This window comes from Scatophagus argus, chromosome 24, assembly GCF_020382885.2.
Source record: "Scatophagus argus isolate fScaArg1 chromosome 24, fScaArg1.pri, whole genome shotgun sequence".
Classification (NCBI taxonomy): domain Eukaryota; kingdom Metazoa; phylum Chordata; class Actinopteri; family Scatophagidae; genus Scatophagus; species Scatophagus argus.
The window spans coordinates 11,147,944-11,174,512 of record NC_058516.1 but is presented as its reverse complement, the minus strand read 5'-3'; the positions used below and the strand labels follow the sequence as shown (position 1 = coordinate 11,174,512).

General features: G+C 40.3%; 1 protein-coding gene across 1 annotated transcript; it reads left to right on the top strand.

The window, feature by feature from the left end:
- Positions 1 to 25,802, top strand: LOC124055697 (potassium voltage-gated channel subfamily H member 8-like). Its single transcript, XM_046382753.1, has 15 exons — positions 1 to 221; positions 4,353 to 4,586; positions 4,724 to 4,855; positions 6,387 to 6,532; positions 7,592 to 7,850; positions 9,535 to 9,692; positions 11,193 to 11,400; positions 12,928 to 13,305; positions 13,612 to 13,811; positions 14,712 to 14,961; positions 17,773 to 17,987; positions 21,301 to 21,575; positions 22,958 to 23,058; positions 23,192 to 23,244; positions 24,886 to 25,802. Exons 2-15 carry the CDS (start codon positions 4,457 to 4,459, stop codon positions 25,594 to 25,596), a joined length of 3,216 nt encoding a protein of 1,071 aa, XP_046238709.1. The 5' UTR covers positions 1 to 221; positions 4,353 to 4,456; the 3' UTR covers positions 25,597 to 25,802.
- The last annotated feature ends 767 nt before the right edge of the window (positions 25,803 to 26,569 follow it).

Genomic DNA, 26,569 nt, shown 5'->3' with positions numbered 1-26,569 from the left:
AAATTGAAGTTGAAGAAGTTGAGGAGCAACGGATAGCTTCACAAACTGAAATTCTGACGTGCTGTCCTTTACTGTGGATACTGTGACGCTTTGAACGAGTTGCAAAATAATCCTCAAAAATCCAATTTATACAGCAATGCAGATACATTTATGCAGCATGTTTTCACAAGGAGTCTAGACAGAAACAGACTGGCTGTGGTGAGCTGAGGACAGACAATACGGTTTGAATATGATTTATTCATTTAGCTTATTTGTTTCATTTTGGTGGGTCATAAGAAAACAGAATAAGTCATCTCAAAGAAATGTATGTTTTCACAGTCCAAAAACTCAAAGTTCATGTCCATAGGTGACAGTTTGAATGCATATTGACGGATAAATTTTGAGTTTTTTTTCAGTTCATGAGCTCAATGCTTGATTACATCCATTGGGCTTTACTTCCAGGCTTTCATAAATGTGTCCAAGATGTGCACTAATCTTTCGGGATTAAATTTTGACCTTTTATATCGTATTGTGTAACACTATCAATCTGCAAACGTCAGCTACGAAGTGCTTGAATGCTGAAGTAAGCTGCTCTCTGATGGTAGCTAGTGAGTTATCAAGTATGTTGTTTTACCTCGATATGTGATGCTGTGTCTTTCAGGATGGATAGCATAACAATGATTGGATTAAAAAACGTGCAATCTGGAACTCAGCAGTAGGACATTATCCCAGTGTTTGAGTTTTCAACCCTGCGTGCAATGTCAGAGGAAAATGACCACTCATGGTTTCTGGTCTACTGTTGATATCTGTGGACTCAAGGACTGTACAGATTAACTTAAAGCTGAGAACTAATGTGGCCCCAGTAATATTAGGCTTCACTAATATTATGGCTGTGTACGGTTGTTTCTGGCTTGTGTGATTCAAACATTACCAACAGCCCAAAATAAATAAATAAATAAATAAAAAGCCAGAAGTGCAAAAGTCATCCTCTCACAAGAAAGCAAATAATTATTGTTTTAAGTTAAGCTACTGCCATCTCCTAGCTGGATTCATATTTAACATTTTCTTTTAAATGAGTTTTTCAGTTACCTTTCTTTAAAAAAATTCTATAACATATAGGATTTAAGTCCGCACACTGAGGTTTATCTTGACCTGTGGTGTCACATCTGTGTCCAAGAAATTTAGGTAGCATAATTGAAATCTGTATGTATGAATGCATATAAATCTGAAACTCCTCCCCACATTTAATGAGCAATGCATCGCTTTAAACCGATCATATGTCTCGGACATCATTTTGTCAGTATTATTGTGATTGATAACTTGTTATACTGCCTCAAAGGGAAATGTGTGACTTCCCTCCTTCCTGAGCTGAAAAGCAGTTTGTGCTTCTTGCCTGAATGGCTCTTGGATGAGGTCTGGGGAAGAGTATTTACATTGGACATGCTTTATTAATGCATGTATTATTTAATTTCATTGTCCCCGGTTTATCTTTGTGCAATCTCACTTTCTGTGTATCTCAACTCATTCATCACTCGCTCTCTCTCTCTCTCTCTCTCTCTCACTCGGTGTCTGTCACTCTCATTCGATCATTTGCTCTGCTCACTCATCCCATATTGTTCCCATTCTTCAAAGTGAGTGCTCCAGTCATGCGAAATCATTTATGTATGTACTTTAATGATCTCAATGGAATGAATGTCTTGGCGGTGTGAAGTCAACTATTGTACTTAATTCAGTTCCATAATGAATTATTTAAGATTGTCCACATAACTCAAATCTTTTGTCAGAGCTCATGCTTGTACTTCAGTCTTGGAACCTACTAACATACTTGCATGTTTTGCAATATATTTAATATTTTACTAACAGCCTGCTGGTAAAACTGTAGATGTCAGTCACACTCTGTCCTATTATTTATATTTATTCTATGTAGGTATTTACGCGCTGTACACTTTCTCTCTCCACATTTGCAGCATGTTTTTACTTCTGCTGCTTCTGGTAAATCATTTCAATATTGTAAGAAAGAATATACTTTTTTAAGACTTCATTCAGCGGGAAACAGTGGCAAAAATAGACCTTTTTACATAGCAGACACATTGACATGAACTAGCATGTAGAGAGGTTCAATTAATGAGATGAATTTGTTGTGGCAGAGCCTTTCCAGCGAGCCAATCACTCTGCATCTGTTCGATCCAAATGGAGTGGAAGCTTAATTAGTTTCATTGATAACACCTGTGTTCACCTTACTATCTCACGTCAAAACTGCTGCTGTGAAAAAGGTGGCCCTAGAAGCTCGGTGACATTACTCTCCCTTGGCCCTTACACAGATAATATGTTCACAAAACTAATTAAAAAGCATGCGCCATTGTTCACCAAAGTTCTGTTCTTCTCCTAACCAGTCAGTTGCCTAACCCCTAACCCTAATCCTAACCCATAGCTGACATATGCAGATATAGTTGTTTGGGTTAGTAACCCTTGGTTACTCTGGATTAGACTGGTTGGCCAGTTGCAGTGGTCTTAAAAACATTACATGCAGTCCATCCTCATGCCTTCATACCTGAATTTGATATTTAAGAAATTAACCCAGAGTGTTATGCTGCACTGAGGTCATCAGACTCCAAGTTAAATGGATGTAGGGGTGAAAATGACTGTGATTGGCAAGACCTCAGTGTCCAACAGTGGTATACACACTGGTAGAGGGCATGTCTTCGCTCTAAAAGTGAACTCAAGTTTATTTGCGTAACCAAACATCGTACAATGTCTGATGAAAAACAAGGCCGCTAAAAATGAAAATGAAAATGTGAAAATGTTGGCACAGAGTTTAGAGAAGCGGTGAAGACGCTCCCCATGCGACACAGAAAAAAAGAGAAGATCACTTTAAAAGAACAATAGCGGGAGATAAAAAAAAAAAAAATAAAGATGAAATGAATATCACTGAAAAGCAGCAGGCATGTTAAATTCTCCCCGAGGAGAGCTCTTCAAAGTGAGCAGAATTACTCCAAAGCCTTTCAGAGTGCAGAGGCGAATATAAAGTGAGGATGAGCACTGTGGGAAAAAAAAAAAAATGAGGCATGCATAAAATTTTAATTATGATTTCTTTTGAATTAACATGACATGGTAGTGAAATTTTAGGGGAAGACCCAGCGGTTGAGTAGAGCATGTAGCATTAATGTGACTGGACATGTAGCAAAACTGTTTAGCATTTAGCACGCCTTATAAGAGGCTCCGAGGGATCCTTTGTATATAAGCCTCATGGGAGTTGTAGTCATAAAAAAATATAGGGAGCAATGTAGCTCAATATTCACGTTAGGATATGGATGCTGCTTCCTGTGTGTTTTTGTTTTGTTTTTTACATTTCCGTTTATTAAAATTGACTGATGATGACATTCCACCAGGGCGATTTGTAAAGACTCTTAGTGAACTTTTCATCATGCACCATCATCGAGTCAAAATTTAAATTCGTCCAATATTCGCCAAATACCTGTTATTTCATTCCCTTCAGCCTCAGTTGTACCTACTGCTAATTCGCAAAGGCTAAACTAAGTTGGTGAACAACATTATGTCTGCTAAAAAATCAGTGTGAGCATGCAGTATTAGCAATTCAGTTCAATTTTATTTAAAGTGCCAATTCATAAGACAGTTATCTCAAGACACTAAAATAAAACACATTAAAATAAAAATAAAAAAAAAGAAGAGAATCAGATAGAAACAGGTCCCAGGGCAAAACCCCACACTGAGTAAGCATATGGTGACAGTGACGAGGAAAAACTTCCTTTTAACAGGCAGAAACTTCGAGCAGAACCAGACTCAGTGTAGACGGCCTTCTGCTGTGACCGGCTAAGAGGGAGAGGGGGGAGAGGAGAGACAGGGAGATAGAGAGAAAAAGGACAGGGAGGGAGGACAGACAGGGAGGATAGAGAGAACAGTGCAGAGCAGGAGCAGCAGGATCCGGTCAGGGCCAGGGTTCTGGATCCAGCAGCACTCTCAGTGTAATAGGCAGGGCCATAGAGGGCTCAGGATCCAGCAGCGGTACCAGACATGCTGACATTAGCATTTAAACCTTGCCAAGCTGCTAGCATGGCTGTGGATCCATTTTCAGCTGTTAGCTTGTTTGCAGCAATTTTAGTAAGTAAATTTAACCAGAAACTGTAAAAGTAAGCGGGGAGAGAAAAAAAAAATGGATTTTAAAAAGTCACATTATGCACCTTGTGATCAGATGGTTCTTTAACAAGAATTTGTTCAGGTGATACATATTACAGCATAGGAGTTAACAAGTTGTTCCCCTCTCATTTTGATTGGATGCTTTGTGGTCCTCTGCTCATTATCTTTCTAAACAATGCTATCATATATTGTTCCTGTCTTATCTTTCTTTCATTCAGACAGCAACTTTGTCCTGGGGAATGCTCAAGTCCAGTCCCTCTATCCCATAGTCTATTGCTCCGATGGCTTCTGCGAACTGACCGGCTTTGCCCGTGGTGAGCTGATGCAGAAGAGCTGTATGTGTCACTTCCTGTACGGTAGCGAGACCAGCGACCGCCTCACCTCACAGATGCAGACAGCTCTAGATGAACGTCGAGGGTTCAAGACTGAGATTATTCTCTACAAGAAGAGTGGTGAGTTTGATCATGTTTAATACTGGCAGTGTCACTCTGAATATATTGTGTTTAACTAAAAGATCACATATTTCTACGATTGCAGGCTGGTGTGTTTTTTTTATGCTGAAATATTCTAATCTCTATTCTTTCAACAGGATCCAAGTTCTGGTGTCTGTTGGACATTGTGCCCATAAAGAACGAGAAGAGTGAAGTGGTTCTGTTCCTGGTCTCACATAAGGACATCACAGAAAATAAGGACCTGGACCATGGCAATGAATCTGACACTGGTGAGAGGGAAGCATGAAAAAGAAAGAGAAAAGTGAGGCATTGTCCAATTCCGCTATAATTCAGCTGAAATGATCCTACAGAGGCTTGCGTGCAGCTGGGGCAGAGATCTATCATGACTGGTGATATTGTGAAGGGACGTTGGGGGACAGTCACCAAGGACGTAACCTATCCTACTTTTTTAGCTTTTATATAAATGAATAGAAAATGATGAATAAATTACAATTTCTAATCCAAAACAAGTGCATATACAGTCCAGATCTTCCATTTAAAGCGATGACATGCACTTTACCACAGAATGTGCTAGCTGTGGTTCTCCGCCGTCCCTTTCTGGGATAATAAAGTTTCCTGAAAAGGACTAAAATCTGGTGACATTTCCAGGATTAAAGCAATGCAATATAAGCTTCCCCACATTCAGCAAATTATATGACAGCAAAGGAAAGTAAAACACTGTAACATGAGCGATTAGGGATGTATATATTTTTGACCAAATACATTGATAACAATATTGTGTCATTATTATGGGAAAAACTGTTGGTATGTTCACAAAATATGGATGCAATGAGACTTTATTATTTATTTATTTATTTATTTATTTTTAATCTGGCTTACTGTGTATGGGTATTATTTGCCGATTCAAACAAGAAACCAAACACCCTTGTCCTTTTAATCATTTCTAGACATTATAAGTACACAGTATTGTGCTTTACACTGACGATGATGACCATCGCCTTATGTAATGTACTAATGCAGCACAATGTGACATTCTGCTGTACAGTACAAATATAATGTACACACAAAAGTACTCACTGTAGTTGTTTGGGCAACAGCTATTCTGTTTAGTAAGTAATGTGCTTTTCTGGCAAGGTGTAGAAAAGGTGTTATTTCCAATTATATATAAACAGTATGGCTTCAAAACCTTAACGCCTGGATAACAGCACAGGCTGTGTGATGTAGTATATGGCCTCGTAAACTTGTAAGAAAAACCAACAACATAAAAATCTACATGAAATGTGTAACAAAATTCAAGTTAAAAGACAATCAAACACATTAAAGTGATTGTAGATTCATGTTCAATAAATCCCTGCCACACCAGAATGAGGCAGAGTGAATGTTGTTTTAGAAGCCTGCTGAGGTGTAGACTCCTAACAGGGCTAGTTGAAATAGGTGAACCACTATTGCTGGCAAGCTAACCGCTACTGCATTAACTAGCCAGAAACAACGGTTCTCCATGTTTCTGCTGGTTCTCTCCATACTGGGTCATTTAGTAACCTTGGCATTATTCATCCGTCAATTTCCTATACCTGCTTTATCCATGCAGGGTCGCAGGAGAGCTGGAGCCTATCCCAGCTGTAAATTTTTGTCCTCCTGCCTTCTGGGAGGCACTTCAGGAGCCTCCAGACCAAGATCTGCAGATTCAGGAACAGCTTTTTTTTTTTATTGAACTCCGTCTCCCATTGGTTCCCCTACATCACTGGTGATTTCTGCCTCATGTGTGCATGTCTCTCTAGTTTTATATGCTGTTTTTTTCAGATGAGGAAACTGGACTGGAGATCCGCCAGATCAGCCGTCCTTCGGGCTTCAATATGGAGCGCCGCCGCAGTCGGGCTGTCCTCTACCAGCTGTCTGGACACCTACAGAAACAAGACAAAACCAAGAGCAAGCTGAAGATCAATAATGTGAGACATCTTGTCTTTGATACCTTCTGTCCTACTCAAGATTATTATCTATTTTATTATTGTTTATTATAATACAGAATACTGATATTGACATTTTGAATTCGAGTTTTGCACTTGAGAAGACGAAAACCAAGAAACCAGATCCCCTTTCCCCAAGCACAAAATAATCCATAGCCACATTATTTGCAAAGTTCTAAGAATAACAAAAGTGTAAATATGTTGGGGTTAGGCAAACCACAGCCTTTTGAAGGCAGTAGCAAGACTTTCAGCCTTCATCTGACTTTATTGTTGAATGGGTGGATTACATAATGTCAGCAGATTAGTATAACAGATTTGCATTTTGCTGATAAAAGGACAATTTACTTGTCCAGTGTTGTTTTCAATGGCTTTGTTTGCAACACATCTCGCATTCATTTCTGAGTTAATAAGATAAAAAAAACTTGCAAATTTAAGCAACTGGAATGAGACCAAACATGCAAAACTGTCCACGCAGTGTGATCTTAGTGACTCAGGAGCTTGGAGGGAATGCATTTGCATAATATCTCTTGTTAGTCATTTGAGTTCATTGTGGGACTGGCTGATCACATATCATAGTTAAAACATTTCATCATCTTGCATCAGCTAACTGTTAGCCTGATGCTTAGTCAAAACCCCAGGGACACATGCATTGTATTATGTCATTACTTTCTACATACAAAATGTGGTCCACTGTGGAGAATTGCTGTTCCTTTGAATACATTTCATATACTTATTTGGTGTTAGAAGATTTGTAGTGTCTAGTATGAAGTTTCCAAATGTGATCAGTTTATTTCATTTGTCCCTGAATTATGTAGAATTCAAACCATGCAACACTACAAATTTCAACTGCAACCTTAAATGATACTAGATTACTCGCAGTAGCAGTTAATGATAATAAAACATTTATGCTGGATTGTGGAGATGACACAGATAATGAGACAAGCAAGTATTGATAAGTTTATCAAAAAAAAATCTAACTCTTATGTTGTTACTATGTTTTTATTATTTATGTTTGTCTGTGTTTCTCCATATACCATCAAGAGTGTTCTTGGAGCCAATGCAAACCCAATCCCAGAATACAAGGTGGCTGATATCCAGAAGTCCCGTTTCATCCTCCTTCACTACGGTGCATTCAAGGCTGGCTGGGACTGGCTGATTTTGTTGGCCACCTTCTATGTAGCCGTCACTGTTCCCTATAATGTGTGCTTCACCGCGGTGGAGATACGCGAGGACGGCGGCTCAGCAGCACGTAACCCTCCAAGTGTCAGCGATATCTTGGTGGAGATACTTTTTATCATTGGTAAGGCTGGTTTGTATAATTTGTTTTCCATGTGTGTCAGCTTTAATGTCACCTAGCCAATGCACTTCATTCTTCTAACAAATGTTACTCAGACATTAGTAAATTGTGCATTGTTGGGGATTATTTTCAACTGCAGATATGGTACGGCAGCAGGATGGTATATGTGGGATTCAGTGAAAATATAAAATGTGTGTGAACATGTCAGTTAGTGCAACAGCGTCGCTCACTGATGTGTTTTAGTAGTTTTTGCTACTTCAACAGCACAGCTCTATGGCACACAGGAAAAAATATATCTTTGTTGACAGTAAGAAAAATACAGAATATCCATATCTTTTAAGTCGTATCTTTTGGCTCCTATTCATACATATATTTTACACTTTCTTCAATCATCAGTTTAAGGGGCAATCCCTTCCTGGTTGACATAATCCAGTCAAGCAGATCTGAAACCACCAGTCCATCTCTCTTAATTGGCACAGTTAGCTGCACCATAGTCTTTGTTGCCTCCAACTCAAGAACTGCATGTTAAATGAACCTCCTGAACAATCTCCACTTCTTCCCTGCCTACTGTCTCCCTTCTGTCCACAAATCCCACTTAAGGAATACACACAGAACAAACACACAGTGATTTTATGGAAATATTGTGCACTATAACCTAGATAACTTAGATAAGACTGCTGGGACTGCAATGACATCAGTCAGTAATGCAAATTCATTGGTTTGTCCATCAATTTCTTCATGTGACTGTTTCATCATCCGTGACTTTTGAATGCAGCAAGAAAAATCATACCCCTATAGTGTCATAACTTGTATATGAGGGCTAAATTGATTTTGTTACAGCATCCCATTGTCCAGTCCTACTGTGGAAACTCAACACAGTTTATTTTCAAATATTCAACCGTGTTGATCTAGTAGTACAACTTTGAAGGAATAGTTTTGGGGAAAAAGGTTGTAGAGTTAGATGAAATGATCGATACCTCTCTCATGCCTGTTTGGTAAATGTTTGTTAGCTTAGCTTAGCATAAACCTGGAAGCAGGGAGAAACAGCTTGCCTGACTCAGTCCAAGGTTAAATTGGGTTTTTTGTTTGTCTCGACGAAACAAGATAAGCTTTGTTAAAGGGTTAGATTGATGGAATTTGTTACTTTCAGACAGAACCGGCCTAACCCTTTACCTCTGCCTTTTTGTGCTAAGCTAAGTTAACTTGCTAAGAGTGATATTGACTTTGTCATCATACTTACAACAAGAAAGCAAATAAAGCAAAAGATTGATCATCTCAAATGTATAATTTATATTATATTCAAATTTATTCAAGTTAACTGCGCATTTCATTTGGTCACCTGTTGCAATAATTTCCAGGAGACAGTCAGTGTGAGGAAGGGGGTCATCAGCTAATTTTAACCTCAATAAAACTCTTCATTAGCAATTGGCGTTACTCAACAATAAAGATGATCCCACGCTATACTTATGACTTTTGTTTTGTTTTTATTGAGTGACCACCTAGTGGCAGAAACTACATATTGTATATTTAAGTTCAAAATTGAAGCACCTGGAATTACCTAAGATGCATGCTGATGACAGAGTAAGTAAATTTTAAGAGTTGAAGGTACAGTTTAACAGCATCCAAGCCTCCATTGATGAGTGTTTCCCAGCAGCACTGGCGAGTTAATTTATATGTTGTGTGCCAGATATTGTGTTGAACTTCCGAACCACCTATGTGAGCACCTCTGGTCAGGTGGTGTACGACCCCCGCTCCATCTGCATTCACTATGTTACATCCTGGCTGTTTGTGGATCTGATCGCTGCCTTGCCCTTTGACCTGCTCTACGCCTTCAATATCAGTGTGGTAGGTCTCTTACATACAGACATGTGCACACACTGTCCACACAACTTTTGCGTTTTTGTGTCTTGTGTCTGTTGCAGTTTATGTGGGCTTAAGTGTATATGTGATGTAAGGGCAGAGGCTATTTGGGCCCTGCCAGTGTAAATATATGCCATTCTTTTATAAAGAGCACTCTCCTGCTTTATTAATGAACACTGAGGCAGAACAGAAAAATGTACCCAAGGAAATGAAGAGCTAACATCCTTTATTTTAGCCTGGAAACAGTAAAACTCATGATAGAAAATGTTTTATTCCGTATTTTCTTGAAATCCTGCAATTGGGAGGGAAAGTGAGAGTCCAACAAGAAACTCGTTATTAGGTAACTGGTAATTAAGCTGATAAATGAGTACGCTGATGACAAATTACAGGCAGAGGCGAGTAGACTGGCCAGATGATGCTGAGTGCAGAGCCTGCTGGCTGTTCAACACATACAGTGCAATATATGCTGGATCTCTGCACAGCACAGCTACACAGCAGAGGAATCTGAGGGGTCACAAGATTATGAAATTGTAATATGAAAAGGAAAATGCTCTTTTTTTTCAAAATTATGTTAATCTTTTGTGACATTTTTTTTTACTTTCTTTGTTTTTCTAAAGAAACACATTTACCCGTTCAGACCTGTGAAAATCAGTCAATCAAACAATGTGGGAAGGAAAAATCACCAACCAACTATCAGCAGGATGGTTCTCTCTTGCAAGCCGGGTCCTGCTCAAGGTTTCTTCCTGTTAAAAGGGAGTTTTTCCTTGCCACTGTCTGCTTGCTCGGGGGTTCAGGCTCTGGGTCTCTGTAAAGCATCCAGAGACAATTTTGATTGTATAAGGTGCTATATAAATAAATAAATTGAAAAAATTGATCATCAGCTCAGTTGAAACCAGATCTCTGTCAATTAACAGACCACTTATATGTGAGGGATAACGAGCAGGGAATCGCTACTGCAGTTCACACAGAGATGAAGCATAAAATCACTAAGGAGACAGAGGATATTTGACAATGTCTTTTTACCTTAGGGTAACGAGTATCTTCCCTGTGGAAGATGATAATGTCAGTGACTTTCTCTGCCTTCTTTGATTAAAGCTACAATTAAGTAAACTAACTCTAAATTTACCTTCATGTCGGTATCCTGCAGTCTTTTAATCCCATCTGTGCAACATGGTTCAGATAATCTGTGGAGCCACTTTTGACTGTTTTTCTGCACAGTGAGTGAGATCCTGGGGCACATCCCCTCCCCGGTCACATAGCTTACGATCAAGATGACTGATTAAAATTCTTAGTGTGCATGAGTAATTTTTAATTACAAACCTCCTTTGGCTCTAGATGGAAAACTATGAGTTCTAATTTACTTCCCAGGAAAAGGTCTGCTGTACCTATCCATGAATAACTAATCCCATCCTAATGAGCTGCACTTTTTATAGCTTGTTTTAGTTGTCTTTATGGCTTCTAATCCATCACTCCTCTCTCTCCCAGAACTTTGGGGTTCACCTGCTGAAGACGGTGCGTCTCCTCCGTCTCTTGCGTCTGCTGCAGAAGTTGGATCGCTACTCCCAGTACAGCGCTGTGGTCCTCACCTTGCTCATGTCCACGTTCGCCCTGCTTGCCCATTGGATGGCCTGTGTCTGGTACTTCATTGGGCGAAGCGAGATCGAAAGTAACAGCCCCACCTCCTGGGATATAGGTTTGTGTCTCTATGTTGTGTAGTCTCTGTGTTGCAAGTTCACAGAAGAATTTTGATGGTTTAATATGATTTAATGAAAGAGAAAGAAACATTTTTATGAAAGATTGTGATGGTGTTATTGGCACTTTAACACTATGAGGTATTTACTCCAAAGAGTAAAATAATGGCAAATAAATCAAACATTTTGTCATTTCTGAGGCATTTATTGTTGTTCACTTTTGATGAAGTAAAATGATGACACAATTTCCAGCTTAGCTATTCTGCACTGATACAATGAACCACCCTTTCTGTTCAAGGCTGTTTTACATATTATGGACTACACACTCAATATGTGTACTACTATTCAACACACTTTTGCGTGAATAAATAGGACTATGTATGTTTTTGGACATACTTATTGGCATGTATCACATGACTCTCTAAGAGCCTCTTTGGTAAAACATACCAACAATGAACTCATTTAAAAAATATATTACACTTAGCAAAGAGAAAACTTGCACTTACTGAAGTTGGTCACTCTCTGCTGTTGGCTGTTATTTTCTTGCTGCTGCTGTAATGGCTACGAACACGAGGAGTTATATCCAGCCTTCATCAGAGTTAAAGAGTGGAGCCAACACAAAAACACCCTGATTAAGAAAATATTTATATGCTTTGACTGCCCTGCAAAAAAACTGCAACAGTTAGTGCCTAACACTAAAGATGGAAACAAAAAGAACTATCATGTATCAAATTTGAATTGATCCAGAGCAGAGTATGAAGGCATGTTTGTAGACTATCATTGTGCGGGGTGTGTGTGTGTGTGTGTCCTTCTATTGAGAAAACACTTCTAATTCGGGTGATATTTCTCCCCTCCTACTGCGCTCACCAGTGCTAAACAACAATTATACTGTGAGGTGCAAACGGTCGTTATCCTGTGAATTTAAAATCAGCAACATGAAATGAGACAAGAGACTAGACAACAGGGACGAGGTATAAGCATGGTGGAAAAATATACGGAAAACACTGCTGATACACCAATGGGTGTTGGCACAAAAACACACATGGGGCGGCTATGGCTCAGGTGTAAGAGTGCCTTGTCCATTACATGTAGCCTTGGTAATTGTGCAAAACAGTGAACCCTAAATTGCTTCTGATGCACAGGTTAACCATTCTTGGTTAATGAGAGTGTGTGCATGAGCGAATGAGAGGCTGTCCCACTCAGCTTGAAAATGATTGGCGTAAATATCACATGAACAGCATTGCTCCTGAAGGTTGCAATGTCTACCATTCAAAACGTGTTGACCAAAGTTTGGGGAAAGTGGCAAAAATCAAAAGGGAGGGTTTATAGTAAAGAAAAGAAAAGCTAACTAGTGTGCAGTGTCTGGCCTTTACTCTCCTCAAATACACACTATCACTGAACTAATTGCTCTGCTCATCCAGCTTTGTTACCGCTGTTGATGAAGCCTTCCCTAAAGGTAATATAACAAGCATGGACATATTCTTATTAAACTTAGAAACTCCTGTGGATTGCCCCTCTTCCCCCATCAGGCTGGCTCCATGAATTGGCCAAACGCTTGGGAACACCATACTTCCTGGCACCGCTGACCTCTCTGTTGGGAGCTTCTGATTCTCCCCAAGGCACCATAACAACAGGAATGACCAATTACAACCAGTGGAATGGCTCAGGATTGGAGCTGCTAAATGGGACTGGTTTGCTGGGTTCGGGCCAATGGAACGGCAGCAGGACCAGAGCAAGGACGCCAAATGGCTCGGGGACGACATTGAGCGGTGGGCCATCTGTCAGGAGTTCCTATGTGACATCACTGTACTTTGCTCTGAGCAGTCTGACCAGTGTGGGCTTTGGCAATGTTTCAGCCAACACAGACTCTGAGAAGATCTTCTCCATATGCACCATGCTGATTGGAGGTGGGTAAAACCTGACGCTAAGGCAGTCATACTTTGTGGAAAAGATTCTGTTATTGGTATTTTTGAAAGTTCAGTCTGTGCTAATGAGTATTTGTTATTAACTCACTCTGCCTTCTACATTTGCTAGTTAGCACTTAACACCAAGGGTAAGCTGGTATTAATGTCAAGTTTTGTAGGTATTTGGAGATAAGATGGCGCTGAAACACTGAATATTGAAACCAAAATTTGTGTCATTTTATATAATGGATGATGAGATATTTCACTGGCTATTTGAAAATTAAAAACTTTTGTCTGCCTTGTCTATAGCATTAATGCACGCTGTGGTGTTTGGTAATGTGACCGCCATCATCCAAAGGATGTATTCACGCCGATCCCTCTACCACACCCGCACCAAAGACCTGAAGGACTTTATCCGAGTGCACCGGCTACCCAAAGCCCTTGAGCAACGCATGATGGAATGTTTCCAGACAACCTGGTCTGTCAACAACGGTATCGACGTTAGTGAGGTAGGAGGGACTTACTGCATCACAAATGACTGATTAAGATACATTAAAGCTGCGGTTAATTTTAATGATTAAAGGTTTTCCACAGAACAGTGTGAACATATCGAAGTGTATAAATGTGAGGCAGCGTTATTGGAAAATGCCTCCAGTCTTTGTGCTAAGGTAGGCTGTCCCAGACCACCAAACTGATATAAGTCTCAATTATCAGTGTTATATAAGGTGGCAAACTTTTCGTTTTAACTCTCAGTGATGATGTGTGACCTCTGTGGCTTGGACCTTGTAATTTACAATGTGATCAACTGGACTTGCTTATGAAATTGAAAGTGCAAATCCGGTTACTTGCTCTCCAAACAGACTAAAGAACCAGCTCAAAGACATTGAGGGGATTTGGATTTTGTTTTGGGGTTCTATCACGCTGGGGCAGCTATCTTAATTTCATGGATTAATGACCTCGTAGACACTACAGTCACTCTTAGGGTGTTTTACCATGACTTCAAATCTAGATAATCCTTTTTAACAGATAACATGATGATAGACAGATGCAAACACTTTATGGTAATAAACTTTCCCTTGCAAAGACTTTTTGTTTACTACTGTGTCATATATGTGGTGTGAATTACAAAGTCCATGAGAGCAAATGTACAAAGTGAAAATATATTTGATCCAGAAACTGTTTGCTGGTCATGCGTGTATCAGTTGGTTGTGACCATGTGGGAAGGTGAAAGGCTTTATTTTGTCTGTTACCTCCACCTTCCCACACAGTCACATTCAAATGATGATACACAAAGGATTCAGCCATAGTTAAAATTCATAAAAATCAAATTGTGTGTGTGTGTTTTTTGGGTTTTTTTTTTTACTTATCACTACCTAGGTCAATTTTTTTCCTTCGCATTCCCTCCACAGCTGCTGAAGGACTTCCCAGATGAGCTGAGGGCTGACATCGCCATGCACCTGAATAAAGAGCTGCTGGAGCTGCCGCTCTTTGAGTCGGCCAGCAGGGGCTGTCTGCGCTCACTCTCCCTCATTATCAAGACCTCCTTTTCCGCTCCTGGGGAGTTCCTCATCCGCCAGGGCGACGCCCTCCAGGCTATCTACTTTGTATGCTCAGGCTCCATGGAAGTACTAAAGGACAACACGGTGCTGGCCATCTTAGGTAAAGAACAAGAATTGGACCTATTTGTTGTCTTATTGTATGTATTAATATTATTGTATTTTGTATTGCAATTTCAATTATACTATTATTGAAAGATTCTGAACAGTGGTTCAACACCATGGGCTGCACCCATTCTCACAATGAAAGATAGAGGAAAAGAGAAACCTGGTTAGAACCAGATGAAACAAGTAGCTAGGTCCCTCATTGCTCTCAAGGGACATATGTTTGTGAGCTTGGGGATCTGGGTCAGGCCTCCTGTTGGGTCTGCAGTCTGAGTCATATTGCTACCTGAATCTTGAAGGGTTTCTCTGTCTTGGACTCCAAACAATAGAAGCCCTCCTAGATTTTGGCAGTAAAGTGACTCAATGATCAGCATCTACTTCCAGCAAGAAGATGGTATAAACATGCAGTATGTAAACAAGGTAAGCTGCTCCATGTCCATTCCCAAAGTAAGTAATGGAGATCTACCACCTGTAGATAAAAGTAGAGTGATGTCATCATTGTGTTGAGTCACATATACCCTTTTTCAATGCCATGGAATTTTGGAGCCCACAGTCCCATCCAAGTGTGAATGATTTTTTGTAATTGCAAAGGTTCTGGTTTCATATCTAAGATGGCGAAAGAGATGTCATGGACTCAGGTCAGCACCAGCTGTTTATATCCTAAGCACAAGGCACCCTTTTGGTCAGCTGTTTGTTTGGATTCAAGTCAAATTCATCTCTAATAGTAATTTGTAGGTAAGTGACAGGGTAAAAGAAATAGAAGAAACTTTCAAAAGAACCACACAGGAGGAACCAACAAGATATTCTGCTGGGGGAAATCTCTTAAAGGAAGTGGTTCCAAAAACTGCTTGTAAAGATTTGTTATAGAATATAATACTGTGTATAGGGGCATACATTTTACAAAATTTGCTGGAGAAAGACCATGAAGTGGATGTTCGACTTCACCGCTCATCAGTTTTGGAGTTTTGGTACAACATTATGTGCACAAAATGAGAAAAGATTTCTCCCATTGAATAAGTTATTAAACATCCAACATATCAAAGCCAGCCTGGCAAATTTTATGAAGAAGAACAGAATGAACAAAAGCAGTTTAGTAGTGATAAAAACTGCAATTATCTCCATATTAAATTGTCTCTTTGGGCAAGAAATTCACACCCCATCAGATAAAAGACAGAGTGTGACTGAAGGATTGATGGAACAGTTTGGGGAACAGCCAGAAGCTCTACAGGAAATCCATGAACAGCATGAGTTGTTTTGTAGCAAAAGTCTTAGTAAGCAGTTATTTACTTATTCAGCATACACGGGCAACATTAGTATTCATTTGCAGTCATGTTTCTGGCCTCCTGGTAGATACAATACAATATTTATTCTATATTTGGTCTCCACCAAGTCCTGAGAAAAAATATGTGGCTTTACTAAATGCTCCATTAAGCTGACCAGTTACATTGATTAACTTTGTCTGCTGTTACGTGTTGGGCAGGTAACATATGGGATTACCTGAGCTTTCTTGCTAAATCCAGCTATGAGCCACAAAACCAAAACAGGGAGCTTTAAAGGCTTAAAGAGGACTTCAGATTATTATTATTATGTTTTTTTTTTGTTACGAATCTATTATTAAGAAATACTTAGCCATACAAACACACCACACTTTCTAATCTAATAATAGTTTGAGTTACCTACAAATACCAGCAGACATGTCGAACGAACAGCAAAAAGGAATCCGCCGAGTCCACCAAACAAGCAAAGAGGAAGGAACCTTAACCCTAACCCACAAGCAAAGAAGTCCACAAAACTGCATTAATACAAAACAGCTAAAACCACAACAATTTCCCCAGAACACAAGCCTCTCCGGAGCCTTGACCTACAACACGTACACTACTTGTATTCTGGATGAAACAGAATAAAGAGGCACAAACAGACTCGCAAAGAGCACTGGAATCAGATCAGGTCCATATAAAGCAGAGGGGAGCAAATTGGCAACACCATCATTTTATTAATAATCTAACTAGCAGAGTAAATAATGAAGCGAGAAGGGGAAAGAGGATAAACTCATTAGGATGCCGGACCCGCTGTGTATGTACATGCACATACATGTGGGTACTGAAACACACGCAAACATATGCATTCTCCTCCTCCCCTTTCCATGTGTAGTTGTACACACACACACACACACACTTCACAGACAGTTTGGTTTTCTCTCTCTCATGCATCTAGAAACGCAGTGTGCACAATGTTTTTCTTCTTACAATTTCCCCTGCCTGCTCTCTGTTTCTCTCTTCCACACTCACACACACACACATATATATACACACACACACATTTAAATTGCTTTGGCATTGCCACTTTAGATTTACAGCTCTGGAGAAGGCAGCGAGGTAGAGAGAGGAAGCAGAAATAAAGAGAAAGCAGAATAATACAGAGCTTCTATTGTAATCTGCAGCAGCTCAACTCTGTTCCATGGTGTGTGCTGTAACATGAATATAAAATAGTTTAACCATACAAGGGAATTCAACCTGTCTGTATCAGTGCTTAAGTAGCAATTTACTGTTGTAGCTGTTCAAGGTGGAGCTAGTTTAACTACTTTATTTACAGTTAGCTTGTTTGGTCCATTTTTTTTTTCCAAACTAGGGATTGAATCCCTCCAAAGAGTCGCAAGACAAACGCATGTTGATGAAGTCAGATGATTAAAGGGAATTCTGCTACATAAATCTGTAGTCATATTTTGGACTTTTTTTTGCTTCATGGCCTCAAACACATTCAGTACCCTCAGTCCTCAACTACAGCTACACCTGTACCTCTAATTTTCCAGGACGGGGCGACCTGATTGGCTCCGATTGTCTTACCCAAGAGGAAGTGATCAAGACCAATGCCTGTGTGAAAGCCCTGACTTACTGTGACCTGCAATACATTAGCCTCAAAGGCCTCCGTGAAGTGCTCGGCCTCTACCCCGACTACGCCCAGAAGTTCCTCAGTGAGATCCAGCACGATCTGACGTACAATCTGCGGGAAGGACACACCACTGAGGTACGATATGGTTGCTTTTCTGATCTGCTGGACAACCTTTTTTTCTATAATCCTCAATAAGGAAAGAGATTGGGACAGGTAAACAAATATAAGGTGTAAGAAAAGTTTTGCATTATCAATCGATTGATCAATCCATCCATTAATGCATTACTTGCTACTTACCTGTGTATGGGTCACAGCGGAGGCCATGTTTTACAGTACAGTATGTTCTGAGTCTTCTCAGAGATTTTCCCCATCAGTTTCATATTGATATCTAAACTGTTGAAGTGTAATAGCAGTATCCAGCAGTTTTTTTCTCAATTGTAAATGCATTATCACTATCATTATTATTATTATTACCATATTGCTGAACACAGATGTGCATTGGAGATGAATTGGGTATCTAAATGTCTAAAAGAAAATTTTGGGATTCACAACAAGAGTCCTTCTGCAGTGACCTCCTCCACCCAACCTTTTACGCAATGCCGGAATGATGGCTTTGCTCTTGAAAAGGATTAGCCATCTGGACTGGGAGTGAGGAGGAAGCCACCGCTTCTGCTTGAGATGCAGCCAACAGATAAAGACATGATGCTAAACACGGACGATTCGGATGCCAGGGATTTTTACAGATGGATCTCAGCTGTAGCGTACACATGAATAACCAGCACATACTGGAAATAACAAAGTCACATTTTCACTGTGAGTAAGCTTGTTAATTAGGGCAGAGATGTATGAGAAATATCAAGGGATGAGACAGTATGTCAGCTGAAAAATAACTGAAAAGTGCTCAGTTGTTTATCTGCCTTCTGCCTAGATGGGCCTATAGGATACATGATATTAGGAAATCCTTGAAATTTATTCCAATCAATTAATTCCCATAGATAAGTGTAATATTAAACTCTTAACACATAGTGTATGTTCAAATAAACAATATCTTATCATTACTGCTAAATAAGTCATTAGAAAATCTGTTTATTGCTGATTCATCCATCTGAGTGTGACTAGAAATGTATTGTTTCCAATTTTATTATGACCGCCAACCTCTCTTAATTGGCTGTAAGTCCACCTTTTCAATAATAAATAGCTTATATAAAATGAGCGATAAACAGAGAGAAACAGAGTAAAGGATGCAGCTCATTAATGGAAAGATGAATGCAATTGAGAGATTTTAGCACGGCTGTCAAGCCTCGCTGGCCGTTTTTAAATGTTTCATCCACTTTCCGAGCAGGTTAAATGCAGTTTAAATGTCATAAAGGTACTATGTAAATTAGGTTGAGTGTGCTTCCAGCTGCATTTGGCAGGATAGAAGCATCAAAATAAGCTTTCTGAACAGTGCAGGACAAACACGCCGCAGATATTCTGTGAACGTGTGTTGGCATATCATGAGAATATAATGTCATTTTATTTTATTTTTTTTTATTTTTGTGTACTGAGAGAAAATGAAACAATTTAACTGACAATCATACCCTAAAATTATACAGAAAGGCAAGAGAAAGCAGGTTTGTGGGTTTCAGGACGAAGAAATTAATTCAAACTGTATTTAAAAAAAAAAACAATGGCGAGGGAAATAAAGTCAGCTCAAGAATACAAGAAACAAAAACTGACAAGACATTCTAAGTAAAATATGACGCCATAATTAAAAAGGGAAACGAAGAGGAGGAGAGCAAATAAATGAACTGAGGGCACAAAAAAAGTTCTGAAGTCACATTTTAAAGGAGGTAAAGCTGGAGCGCATTCAAGATCAGTCGTAAAACACAACACCTCCTAAAAATCTCAGGTTTGCATTTTACAGTGGAAACTGTTAGCATAAAACAATCTGTGTTTTAGCCTGATCTTTGATTGTCATCTGTCATGACTGTGAGGACATGTGCAGCGGCTGATGCTCGCTGACACTTCAAATCCACATCCTGGTGAGCATCTGACACACACACTCCCACTCGTGCACGTTCATGTACAGCGGGAGCAATAGTGCATTCTCCGCCAAGCTCGGCGTGGGACTAAAAATAGCACTGTCAGATGGGTGGTGGTGGTGGGGGGGCCGGGGGGGGTCATCCCTGGCTGGATAAATATAGAGCATCACCCAGATGGAGACGAGACGAGAAAACATCAGGATGAAAGGAAGCTGCAGAGGGAAGGAAGAGGAAAACCTCACTGGTATTTGCATTCACGTGCCGACACACACACACACACACACACACACACACACTCCTACTGCTTTCACTCATGCAGCGTTACACTCTCACATGCCGGCTTTTGCATAAAACAGCATATTTGTTCTTGCTGATGCAGACTAAGTCATCCAAACACTTAACACACACTCATACATGTATCGTGCTGCAACATGCATTTTTATTTTGGCAAGTTCACACACACTATATACATAACACACATATGCATGCGTGGAACCTTGCATGGAACACACACACACACACACACATTTGTCTTTCTTTACACTTGCAAAGACTCGCGTAATTGGCTCATGCTCTTACAGTGGCAGTGCTGCATATCAAGGGTGGCACGTGCTGCTCACACACACATACACAAACACACACACACACACACTGAAATTCCAAACAGTCCCTTCACTGCTCGGTTCCCTCCAGGCAAACCTCTGCTAAAATTAAACCTCCGTGATCTAAAAATACCAGCCGGGCACGTGAGCAAAAAAGACAGGATGGAGAAGACAACAAATAGAGGGGAGAGACAAGGAAGAGTGGTGGTAATGGGGGAAATGGAGGGGAGGGGGATGGGAGTAGTGGGGGAAATAAAAGAGGGAAAAGAGAAAATGTAATTTGGTTGCTGGTGTTTTCATCAGATGCGTCCAGAGAAGGTGCTGAGAATATAAATAATAAATATAAATAATATTACCAGTAACAGCAGGCTGAATACTGTAATTGTAATTGTACAGTCTGTTCAGATATGACTAGTTAGAAGTCATAAACAGAGTTCATGTGAGAATACAGGAAAAAAAAACTTGCGGTAAGGAAGAATATGGATGCTTGCTTGGTTTTTGAATGAGAATGAATGAGAACTCAGCACTGCCTATAAACTGAATGGATATCAGCGCCATTGCAGTTATTGTGAATGGTGAACTGTTTCAGTGTCAGTGATGCTTTCAGTGGCTCAATAGTTCCCCCACCTGGTCAAAGAGTGAACTGCTGCTCTCAAAAATCCTTGTGTCTCTCATACCACACAAAAACCGTCAAAATGCATATTTTACACATTTGATTTGTGGAAATTCTCCATCCAATTCTCCATTGTTCTCTTTTCCAAGTAATTACTTTTGGTTTTATCATATCTTGCCCCCCCCCCCCCCCCCCCCCCCACTCCTCAGGCAGATTGTGAGAGCAATGGCGGGATTATGAAGAAGCTTCCATCCATCAAGGAGGATGAAGAGGGATCAGGGTCGGAGGGTGAACATTCCCCTCTCCCCAAGATGCCTCCCCCGGGTAGGTTAGGGCGGGGCCTGCGATCTCCCCTGCGTTCCCCTCTGCGTTCCCCGCTGCTGCCGGCGAGAACCTTCAGGCCAGCGAGCGATCAAACCCGGCCTGCCAGCCTGCAGATCCCAGTGGTGAGCTTCAGCTGCCTGCAGCCGGACCTCAGCCCTCGGTAAGGAACCATTTATTTAGTGGTAGAATTTCATCTGCTTTCTTTGTGACTTGTGAGGATTTTTTTTTTTACAGTACTCGCATTTCATAATTTGATCTTTTTTTGTCTTTTATATTTAACTGACCAATCCCCCCTGTGAAGCCCACATCAGAGCTCATATCACTATCATAGTAGTGTTTGACTTTTAAGTACCCTGAAAATTTGTTTTTTTTGTCATACATCACACAGCACAAAAGTAAAATTTAAATTTGATTTGATTAAATAAATCATTTTAATATTGGCTGGCCTGCGCTTACTCGTACGCTCTATAACTCAGAATTCTAAGTCTGAAATATAAGCCTTATGCAATTCCCTTAAATATTAACTAATATAGTGTCCAGTGCACTTACAGCAAACCATTTCACAGAAAAAGTCCATATTTCTATGTTTGGTCTTTGCTCTGAGATGACAGATGTGAAAAAAAGAAAATCCCATTATGTAATACTACACCTGTCAACTGTGACTATCAGTTTGATATCTTGATGATGTGATAGAGTTTGTAGAGAGCAGGAACAGTGTGATGCTTTGTAGATAGCGGAAACAAAAGGCCTTCCTCGTCGCTTCAAACATTTTTGTTTGTTGTTCTGATTTAATTTATGCTGTTTTCACTTGTTTACTCGACACGCAGCTTCATCGGGCAGTGAAACGCTTGTACGATCAGCTTACACGTTCAGTAACGAGAGGAAAAAAGATTCAGAGCGAGTACGCTGCACAGTTAGACAGGCTTATTTTTGCCCTACTTAAAATATTAAATCTTTATTACAAACAAAACAGTTATTATTTGTTGATATTGGTCGTCCCCTGAAGATGAATCCCATGACATTTTATTTGTCGCTTTATTGATGAAACCATCATGCTTTTATCAACAATATAAAGTCACAAGGGATATGTGGGATCTTTTATGTTATCTATATAAGGAGCAGGTGGAAACAAACAAGCTAAACAAGTCAAGATGGCCGCCCATCTTGAGCCGGGGTCTGCTCCGAGGTTTCTGCCTTCTAAAAGGCAGTTTTTCCTTTTGCCACTGTCGCCAAGTGCTTGCTCAAGGGGGAATGTTGGGCTCTCTGTATTACAATTTAATTAAAGAGTTTGGTCTAGACCTGCTCTAATTGGAAAGTGTCATGAGATAACTTTTGTTGTGAATTGGCGCTATATAAATAAACTGAATTGAATTGAATTATTGGTTCCTTTGTTTTAAACAGCGCTGTTTACTGATGTGAGATTTAGAAGTTTAACTCCATCTCTAGGTTTTCAAGTCAGATGTTTCACGTGAGAATTACTTGCTTTGTTAACTTGTTGTTGAGTATGAAAATCATCGATTCGCTCTTCCCATCCGTCCTCAGGTTTGTGGATGGCATCGAGGCAGAAAACCAAAGCGGGTCGGTTCAGAAGTTTGATTTTTCTCCTCAGACTTTCCTACCCAGCCCTGGTTCAGCAGCCTCAGGTTCACACACACACACACATATCCTGACCTTATCGCATTAAAATGAAATACCATCTTCGGTCTATGGAGCTACAAAGAAATTTTTTTTAAAATGAATCTAATTGTTGTCTTCACTTGCATGTTATGTCTACAGGAGCCCACGATGAGGATGACACCGTGCAGGCTATCGCTAAGCTAAAACATGAGGTGAGGCTTGATTTTACAGGAAAAGAAAATACAATATTGTTAATTAGAAATGACAAAATAGTTTATGAAATGCTAATAATGTGCTGACAAAACCTAACTGGCCATGATCCCCTGGTTAAATGCTGTTATGTATTTCAAAATTATTATTATTATTATTATTATTATTAGTCCAGAGGCTATAAAGAGCTGATTAATGTAAAGTGATTTTTTAAATAATTTACAAGTCCATTCAGATCATTCGCCGTTGTTGTATCAAATTTCACCTGTTTAATTGTTTATGATGCTGTTAGAAACCTGGAGTTTCTATCAGATGCACCCCCCCTCCCAAAAAAAACCTCACAGATTTCACTGTACGAATATGACGCCTCATTAATCTTTAATGTGGTCTTTCTATTCAAATGTTTACTTGTTTTCTTTCTTTACGTGAGCTGGCTCAACAAAACCTAACAGTCAGAGATGAAGAGGAAAACAGCAGTGATTATCTCCCATCTTTATTAACTCAGGCCTTCTGCTTCTGTCAGTTTTCACACAAAAGTGGTGGTTGGTTCCTAATTTTATATATTTATTTTACCACTAAATGCACTCTCAGCGTCCCATTTATTTGTTTATTATTAACATGACAAATGCACATCAGGGAGTCCTAAAACCTTAAAGTCGATGCAGTACATTTAAACATTATACTGCATTAACGCTGTCCCATTTTCTAAACAGTTTAAAATGGACTCCATCCAGACTGGTCTGCGGTTGCTGTGCCTTCATCGTTCTTTTCATGCATGGAAGGATATGCTGTGTAAAATTTTAAATGTTACTATTACCCGAAGCAAGCAGGAGGAACAAGCGACTTTCTGCATCACCAGCTGAATCCATATTGATCCACTTTGTTTGGTGACATCCCTAATGTACGGCTCAGCAAGTTATTAGCTACTGAATTTATATTGCTATATAGCTCATAGAGGGTCAGTGAAACGGCAGAGCGGTTTATAGGCGATGTCAGTCTGAGACACTTTGCGTAACCTCTGAACGTGGTGCAGTGGTTAGCACTGTCGCCTCATAGCAAGAGGGTTCCAGGTTCGAATCCCGGTCTGGGCCCTTCTATGTGGAGTTTGCATGTTCTCCCTGTGCCTGCGTGGGTTTTCTCCAGGTACTCCGGCTTCCTCCCACAATCCCAAAAACATGCACATTAGGTTAACTGGCTACTCTACATTGCCCCCTAGGTGTGAGTGTGAGAGTGTGTGGTTGTCTGTCTTTGTGTGTTGGCCCTGCGATTGACTGGCGACCAGTCCAGGGTGAACCCCGCCTCTCGCCCTTAGCTAGCTGGGATAGGCTCCAGCTCCCCCGCGACCCTTACGGATAAGCGGTATAGAAAATGGATGGATACTTTATAGTACACCCCCTGTGGTTGTTCAATAAAAGAGAGAAAGAATGCATTCATAAATACAAGCAAATTTAATACAAAAATGCAATTCTTGAGCCAAGACTGAAAGTGTGAGAGAATTAATTCAGCTCAATCTAAATTGCTGTATCTAATTGCCGCTATGAGGCAGCATCTGACTCAGTTGCATTACAATAACCTCAATTTGAAGTGTAAGTGGACTTCCTCAGAACGCAAAGACACCAGCGTTTGTTTGTGACTCTCTCCAGATGAACGTCCTCTCCCGTCAGGTGACTGCAGTCAGTCAGGAGCTACAGGAAATGACGCGTCTTCTCAAACCCCTGCTCCAAAACACCTCCACGCTGCTGGTGACTCCGCCTCCCAGCGTATCCTCACACAGCTGCTCCCCTGCCCCACCTCTTCTTACCCAACATGCACCTGCGGACTGTTCAGACGAACAAAATCCTCCATCCATCCTGGTACCCGAACAGTCCTCTCCTCCGCTGAGTGTGATAAAGGTCTTACAAGGAGAGTTCGATCCGCTTCAGTGGTCACCCCCTCAACCCGTCTCCTCAAAGAATTCTCATCGGGCCAGTGCCGCTCCCTTAGTCTCTCATTGCTCAGCTCCCCCGTCCCTCAACAGTTCTCCCCATGAGCACCACCTAGCTATGTCACATCCTTGCTCCTCCCCTTCCATCCCTTCTCTATCTTCATTAAGGCACCCGTCATCTATCACTCCCCTTTTGGTAGACTTATCACCTGGACCTGTTAGTGAGTCTCACCTCCCACCCATGTCCCAGTCAGAGACCCAGCTCCAGTTCCATCCCAAGTCTGAGTTTAAACCTAGGTCACGTCCCCGCTCCATTTCCCAACCCTCCAGCATGGCATTGCGCCCCCGAGAACCTCTCCTGAACCTGCAAGAGGTGGAGTGGGGGGAGCACACCACCCAGCTCAGCTTCATCAATGAAGGAGAGCCCTAACTGTGAACAGAGAAGAAGGAGATCTGGACTCTGGCACGGGACTGATGGACAGAAACAACCAGCATGCCACACAAAATACTGCATGACATACAGTTTGACATGTGACTTCACGTGTAAATACGTCCAGTTTAAATTGTTCTTAACTATGATCATGAGCACCAGCTGTAAGCAGATGTGACAATAAAATAGTTTGTTTTACAGTTTCATTCTGATTTGTTTCCCTTCAACAACCTCTTCAGATTTCTAAAACACAGTACTTTGGAAAATAGTTCATTCAAAGTTTAAGCAATTTAATTAGCTAAAACATCCAAACAAAAACTCTGGCACGCTCCTTTAAGAAGTTTCAAGCCTCTAGTGTCTGTTATATTCAAGCCCTTTCAATTTGAGTTCACACATTGTTGGTTAAACCTGTTATCGCCAGAGTATTTCTTTGTAAGTACATCAACAGTGTTTGTGTAATTACTCTCACTGCCAGAAGAGGGAGACAAAGGTTCTGTACTGCAGGTTTAAGATGCTTGAAAAACTATATACATAATAATTTTGGTTTAAAAACTTTAAAAACACATTCACGGGATGCAAACTATTCTGGCAGACAAACTTAAAGGTGTCAGTTGACATATTTATAATTTTTCAACACTTTTCAAATGTGTACTTAGACATGTGTACAAAAACAAAAATCAAATTCACTTTGTGTTTTGAGTCCTGAAACAGTCATTATTTATCTGTCAGCAGGTCTGCGTTAAATGCACCGCTCACTGCTGCTCGTGTAATGTGATTGGCTGCTGTTGGATAGATTCAAAGATGTATTCATGTATTTTCAAATATGATCAGGTAGTTTTTTTTTTTAATTTATTTATTCTGTGATACAAGTTTTAACACTCTATGGGAGGATATCAGGTCGTTCCAAATCAGGATTCAGTCTAAGTTCAGTCACCAGTAACTGGTGTTGCACTTAGCCTTTTTTCTTTTTGAC